The 7,737-nt window shown below is 36.4% G+C and overlaps 1 protein-coding gene across 1 annotated transcript; it reads left to right on the forward strand.

Annotated features, from left to right (window-relative positions):
* The first annotated feature begins 271 nt into the window (after positions 1–271).
* On the forward strand, positions 272–7,388 carry LOC110794272 (zinc finger CCCH domain-containing protein 6). Its single transcript, XM_021999219.2, has 4 exons — positions 272–626; positions 5,421–5,633; positions 5,741–5,865; positions 5,960–7,388. Exons 1-4 carry the CDS (start codon positions 567–569, stop codon positions 6,870–6,872), a joined length of 1,311 nt encoding a protein of 436 aa, XP_021854911.1. The 5' UTR covers positions 272–566; the 3' UTR covers positions 6,873–7,388.
* The last annotated feature ends 349 nt before the right edge of the window (positions 7,389–7,737 follow it).

Below are 7,737 nucleotides of genomic sequence, written 5' to 3' on the forward strand. Positions count from 1 at the left end.
TGCAGGGTCATGTCGTACCGTGCTTTTTTCAAAAAGTTACGGACCAGATCCAACCCATAACTTCGTACCCGTGTCGGGCTTTTTTCATGCCGGGTTTTTCTGGCCCAACCTGACCCACAAATGTAGCCCTGTACGGGAAAGGACCAAGCGGGTAACGGATGAACGGTTGGAACCGCATTTCTCAAACAGCTAGTGAGCACACCGTTTTGTGTTTTAGCGGCTTATGCCAAAATAAGTTGTTCTCGCTATCTAATACGGAGTACAGAGTAACCCAAAACGCTTATGGGTTCACATGCAAGTAGTTAAAAATAAAGAGAAGCGAAGTGTAACACCAAAAACAGGGTCCAGAGGATCTAGGGTTCCTCGATTCTCTTTATCCTCCTTCTTCTCCCCAATTTTTGTTCTCCTTTTCCTACTCTTATCGTCGAGTAATCAAAATTTAGGGTTTTTATTTTCTCTGTTCTAGGGTTTCAGCAAATCTGAATCGATCGATCTGATTAATGCCCAAAATAACAAATTTGTTTGATAAGAAGCAGGTTTAAAGTTGAACTTATTTTAGTTTTAGTATGCAAGGATCGCAGAAATCAAAAAGGGTTTCCTGGGCTTCTGATGGGAATCTTTGTCAGGTATTTATTTTCCGGAGAAAAAACATCAAATTTGTTCAATCAGATTTCCGATTTTTCGATAGTTTACTTCAAATTTGTGAATGTGATTACTTCCGACGCCTGAAATTTAAATTGAATCAAACAGAAAAGACCTTTTTAATTCATTTGGAATCGAAAAATAAGGGATGGAAACTCACATCAAGTACCGAATTTTATATTATAATTTTAATGCAAATGGGGATAAACTCAGATTAATAGAGAATCAAACTTTAATGTTGAAGTAAAAAGAATCCATCTTTTGAATAAATGCAGCAAATAGTTCATGTTAACCAGAAGGATTATGTGCAATTTTCACTGAAGTAAAGACTATCTTGGACTGCAAATCGATTGTGTGAAGTTACCATTACTGTACTAAGTATACTGCAAAGAAATAAGATTATATGGTTAGAACTTGTCTTTCAAGCGAATCAAGTTATGAGTTTGTTGATAAATTTTGAATTTGATTGCACATATTGATATTTATGCTTTTAAATGTGGTATGAGAAGTGCAAATGTAACATGGGATGCCTATATAATGTTGCATGCCAAAAATACATGTGTATTGCAGACGTGTAGAGTTCTTTTATTAAGTTATGATTTTGTAACTTTGATTTCCTGTTGCTTGAATTGACACTGAATGTTAGGTTTATCTTCTGTTAATTTTTATTATGGTGTTTGAAGGTTGATAGACCTTATATATATATATATATATATATATATATTATATATATATATATTATATATATATATATATATATGGTGGGATTTAGAGAAGAGTAACTGAGTATGCAAGATTACCTCTTAGAGAAATAGAATGAGGGTCTTTCCTATGGCCATGTTGGCCAATATTTACTTTGGCCCAAACATTACTTTTTAGTTTTAGGCTGATAGATTCTCGAACTTGAGCGATAGGAAAATAATTGCTTATATCTGGTGTTAATGATAGGTTTTGACATATGATATCCTTCATAATGAGCTAGTTGCCTTTCTTTGTCATGGAGTAATCTCTTTGCTAATTTGATTCCTACCCTGATTGATGGGTATTCCTAAATCAGATAATGAATCGTTGACCAGTGTTTTGTTGGGTTTGCAGTTTGCTTATAGTTTCAATTTTCTATTTGTAGCCTCCACTCTTATTCAGAGGTTTATAGTGGATCTCGAGGGGATTATGTATGCATTCCCGGTTATAGTATGATAGATGGCTTGATCTGGTGGTACCGTGTTGGGCTTTGGTTGTGTAAGATCAGTATATAGGGTGATGAAGATAATGTTTCGATTCTGATGTGTGTGCATTCTGTCTTACCTTTGTTACTTAGGGTCAGTGTTACTGTGGGAAGAGATGAGTTACAGTCATATTTATTGAAGGCCATCTATTAAGGCCATTATTGTTGCGTAGTTATGCTAATTTCTAGGCTCTATTAGTGTTGGTGTTAGCCCCACTAAATCAGTATTTCTGAACACTTGCCTGCTTATTATAGAGTATATAATTTGTTCAATCTCAGATGCTACCCTGTCAGGCTGTCACATTATGTTCTTGGGTTTACATGCACATTTGTTGAAATAGGTTGTTCTGAAGAACCTTATTTTGGACCTTTGCAAGAGGATATCCCCAGTTTTTAGTACCACCTCCCATTCATGCACAAGACAGGAGAAATACTTGACCACCTGTAGAGCACAGGAATGCTGTTGGGATATAATATGCTCTTCTCCTCCCTATTCACCATTCAAAGGATAACCACTAAGCTTATCCATAAGAATTGTATAATGGTTTGAGAAAAAATGAGATGCTTTTTCATTGGAGAACATTTTCCACGTTTTGTGGGAATCTTGTGTAGGAAAAAACTTGTATCTTTGTTGCATACATCAAAAGTATGGTTCTCTAGTTAGAACAAAGAATGGATCAAGCGTGACGGTTTTTGACCTTATCTTAAGTTCTTTATTTTATTTTTCTGGTTGCCTGTTCTGTTAGAGATTGGTTTGACAGGCGTTTGGTGAAATGCATTTTATTGTTGTGTCAAGAGTTCCTTTGCTTTCACAAGTGTGTTGATGGTAGTGTCCAACTGCATCTCTTTGAATAGCATATATCGTTATTTTAAAAAAAATGTGAATCCTCTTGGTTTCTTCTTTTCCTCAAGAGGTGCTTTCATCTTCTTGGTTACTTTTTTCTCTTTATACATGCATTTATTACTCCTCTTTTCCCCCTTTGTCTCCATATCTGGTTTTACTACAACTTTTGTTCATTATATACCTATGCAATATTCATTTGGAAGGCAAAGATACCTCTTAAGGTGAGGGCTTTTTTATGGACATTGGCGTTAGGGAGGATTAACACTAATGACATGCTCTAAAAGTGCAGGACTGTTTCACTGGGCATGTGCTTGCTTTGCGATGCTAATACTGAGTCATGATCACATGTTTTCTTATATTGTGAAATGCTGAGTCACCTTTGGAGAAGGTTGTTGTTTGCCCTTCATGAGGAATTTTGGGTTTGCCCTTGTGGCTGCAAATTTGTTTTAGGGGTTTTGGTAAGGGTAAGGAGAGAAGATTGTTATGGCGCAATTCATTCATGGCAATTATGTGGTGTTAAGTGTGGTTGAAGAGAAACTCGAGGGTCTTTCCACATGGTTCGTTGATTTCTGACTTATTGTGGGGCAAGGTCATATATTAGCATAATTTATGGGCTAAGGTAGTTAGGGATTTCAACAGTTACTCAGTTGAGGAGGTAACAAAGAAATTGGGGATATCTGTAAGTTTGTTTTCCAGACCAGAGGACAGCTTGTCCTCATTATTTGTTATCCTTTTTTCCTACTGTTAATATAGTCTCATTTTTTTAATAGTGAATAAGTTATGTGCTATGCAAATCAAGTTTTCCTGCAACGCAAGCTTATTATTGATCTGAATCTTAATCAACTTTGTTATTGTAACACTCTTTAGCCAACAGAACACTAAATATTAGAAATAATTGGGTTCAACTGTCTTGTTTATTGATTTATATGTAGATTTTAGTGCCACCTTATTTGTTATTGTTCTCTTAGTCATGATTCTCATGAAGATATGACCCCTTCTGTGTACTATTTTTTCTCTACTTTGCAACTGCTACTTGGTTTGTCTTTTCTATGATTGCTTCACTTATATCCTTGTTACTTTTTCATACTGTTCTGAACATTAGGTTCTTTTGATGCAATTCCTATGCAAAAAAGATGAAGATTAATTTAGTATAAAATGTCAATATGGAATCATGGATTCTGGTAGAACTTTTATCTGTCCCGGTAATTTATATTTTTTTCTTTTGTTACCCTAGTCCTATTCAAGTATTCATTCAAGCTGATTCAACTGGGCAACCAGATGATGTTTCATGATGTAGATGATGATGAATATAATTATAATGAATTCGTTTGCTTTCTTAATATTGACATTTTCCTAGTCAATATTACCTATTTAGTGGTAAAATCTGATGCACCTGTGCAATTAATCTAGTGTAAGGCTTTTCTGGCATCCTCTGACTAATTATTTTGTTGCGGATATGCATTCTAATCTAAGCTACGTACATGGAAATATGAACTCTTATAAGTTGTGTGGTTGTCTGGATATAGAATTATGTGGTTGAGCCAACAGTAGCTTGAGTCTGTATATTTTTTATTATGCTTTTCGGTTTACTCGTTCCTAGTTAATTATGTAGGGTACGATTATTGGGTTGTCTCACATTTTGTTAGCTTTAATTCCCTTGGAATATTTAACAAGTGGAAATCTTCACAATCTCTGGAATCTGACATTACACTTGTACAGCAATACTGCATATTTTGGCTGTGCTCTTGTTAAGAATTGCGGCAACATTTGAAATCTGAATTAGTATGGTCTTTAAGAGAAGGAATAGGTCTATTTGTTTCAGTATCCTATGCACATGCCAGTAAATTTACCAATGTTGCGGTGTGATGAAATCTTATTTGTGTATTCTTAAGGTGCTAAATTTTGGTTTTGAGAATGCTTGGTTGCATATTATCCCAGATTATTTCAGGGACAGGTGTTGGATGAACTAGTTCTGAGTCTTAATCTAGACTGTGATTTATTACAAAAGAGTATTTATGTGGTATGAGTGTATAACTAGTTGACTACTGAAGAAGTCTAAGTAGTAGTTGCCTGCTTGCAGCATGCTTCCTGCACAATTATTAGTGCTTGACACATTTGATTGTCAGCATTAGCACTGTGGTATTAGGTCAATGTATAATGAGTAGGGGCGGGAGTTAGGAGAAGTGCAGAAGGAACCCAAATAACTAACTATGCTACAATGTTTACATCGCTTTGCGATTTGAATAATTGCCGTATAGAATATTTGAATGTCTATGGGAGGTTTCTTTATTTTGCATTTTGAGACCATGTTACTTGGGCTCTTAATTTCTTCTCAAGTGTTCCTGTCAAATCGTCTAACACTCCAACATGGTATGGAACTATGGATACTTGAATCTTTGACAGTTGACACTTCGTTTTGGACCAAAACATGGATACTTTTTGTAAAATAGCCAAGTTTTGACAGTTCTTTCTGTCAAGTCCTCTTTGCCTTGTCGTAAGGTTAGGACTTATTGAGGGGAACATGAAGCATGTTTTCATATTGATCATTATTTGGCAGCCATCCACGTTGCATTAGATAGAGCATGATGTGATGTTATTCTATCATAGTTAATTAGTTATAGTGCTTACTTTATCTATATAGTTACAAATATGACATGGATTTGACGAGAAATGACAGGAATGAATAACTAGGTCTGATGTCTTGAACAGGTTAGACTCTTTCTCTCTGAAGATTCTCCCTCACAAGTCGGGGGAGGTGCTCAAGATCACCTCCAAGTAAAAAAAAATATTTCAGGCTTGCCTGTAAACGGAGTAGTAGCAGACGACAATCTTCCACCTGGTTTTGAAGGTTTCAATCCTGCCAATCAGTTGAAAGACAGGTTAGCGCAGATTCCTGTTGTCAAATGGCGACCCCCTCCAAAAGTAAGTGGATGTTAGTCTTGGAATGGTTTTTTATGATTTGCTTGCAGCTTCATCTTTGATGTAGCCAGTTGCCTGCTATAAAAGTGGAAGCTAATTGTATTTTGCAGTTTATTTTGGGTGTTGAGTGGCAAGTAGTAATTGGGGAAGAAAGTGAAGAGGTGGAGGTCCAAAGTGAAAGAGAGCTGAGAGTGCTTGAAGCATACTATCCACGAGAATCTGCAATTCCTCCAAAGTTTGATTTCTATATTCTAAAACAATTATCAGGTTTTTGCCTTGGGTCTTTCATATTGCCTACTAATCTGCATGTGATTCTTGTTTATTTGCAGCCCTGCTACTGCACCAGATATAGTGTGTGCTGGGCAGGATGACCAAACATTGCCTTCAATCCCCATTACTCCTATTGAGGAAGAAGATCAACCAGATCCCTCGCCTGATTCTATTGCTTGTTCCAGTGCTACTACTAAGTCATACCCGCTGGTGGCCCAAGGTGGGACATTGGCTGCTGGAGTAGCAAGTTGTGGTCAAGCAGATGCGTTAAAAGCTGCTCTTACTGCTGTAGCGAAGAGCAATGAGCAGATTGACCACGACCTGCTTGTAAAAATTCTGAGTAATCCGACAATTTTAGAACAGTTAGTTAGGCATCAAGGTCCTCAGAGTATCCCCAAGCCTTTATCTTCTGGAGCACCCATGTACAGGATGGATACACCAGCTCCTCCTCCTCCTCCTCCTCCTCAGTATAATAATATGGAAACAGGATCATCCTCATCCCCAATGATGATGTCAAATGGGTTAGTGTACCCGTATACTAATGGTACTGGACCTATGACCCATCAGCAATCAATCCCACCGCTCTCTTTACAGTCTGGTTCTGGTTCTGGTTCTGGTTCTCAAATGAAGGACCTCAACTACTACAAGAACTTGATTCACCAACATGGAGGAGAAAGGCAAGGCGAGCCTCAACCTCAACCTCAACCTCCATTTTCAACCCATCCCATTCCCATCCATCATTCAGGAATAATTGATCAAGAAGTAGATAATTCAAAACCAAGGGATGCAAAACATAAGATGATGAAGCCTTGTATTTATTTCAATAGTTCAAAAGGTTGCCGACATGGTGCAAATTGTATTTATCAGCATGACATGTCGCTCCAGCAACGGGTTAGTAGCATCTCAGAAATGCAGAGTGCAAAGAGAATGAAGATGGATAGAGAGATTAGAGGACCACAGTCATACAGTTAAGGTAATCTGATGATAATTTCTTTTTGGTTCCAGGAGATATTCTTAATCAATCTCCTGAAAGAATTGTGCCAGATTCGTAATCCTGATCTTTGGACATACATGAATGGGACCCTAGTTCTCCATAGAGCATTCTTGTGGGAGAGATCTCTGTCTTCCCTGCAGATAGCTTCGTCCTCGTGTGCATACAAATTTTAATCCAGGAGGAAAGAGTTTTCACCCTCATTTGGCACCTTTGTATACTGCTTCGGCTATCTTTATTTGTTTCCCGAGGTTTTTATTTCGTTTCTTGGTAATTTATTTCTCTTGCCCCCCTTTCAGCACACCATATATCAAGTTGAAATAAATAACTAAACTAGTTGCCCTGTATGGAATTATGTAACTAATTTTTTTTTTAACTTAACATAATCATTTAATATTTGAAAGCTAAAATATTGAGATGAATCGTTTTATTAAAATTGAAACTGTAACAGATTACTTTTTAATGTAATTGGAAATAGTGACTCCCTTTGTTTCAAATTACTCGTAAATTCTGACCACTAATATCTTTCACTATCTATACACATAACATCTTGCGGAGTACTACATCTCAATATTTGTTTTCATACATTAGCAAAACAAAGAGGGGTGCGTTAACATTGTCGCGTTCTATTCAATTTATCTGACATTAACTTATTTGATCTGAACTTATTTGAACTTAATGGAACTGATCAGATCCGATTGACCTGATTGGTAATTATTAACAACAACAACAATAATACTAATAATAGTAATAATAATAATAGTTAATAATAATAATAATAATAATAATAATAATAATCTATTACATTATACTAGAACAAACACCATGATCGAGTGACATGTGTCA

The sequence above is a fragment of the Spinacia oleracea genome, chromosome 6, assembly GCF_020520425.1.
Source record: "Spinacia oleracea cultivar Varoflay chromosome 6, BTI_SOV_V1, whole genome shotgun sequence".
Taxonomy (NCBI): Eukaryota; Viridiplantae; Streptophyta; class Magnoliopsida; order Caryophyllales; family Amaranthaceae; genus Spinacia; species Spinacia oleracea.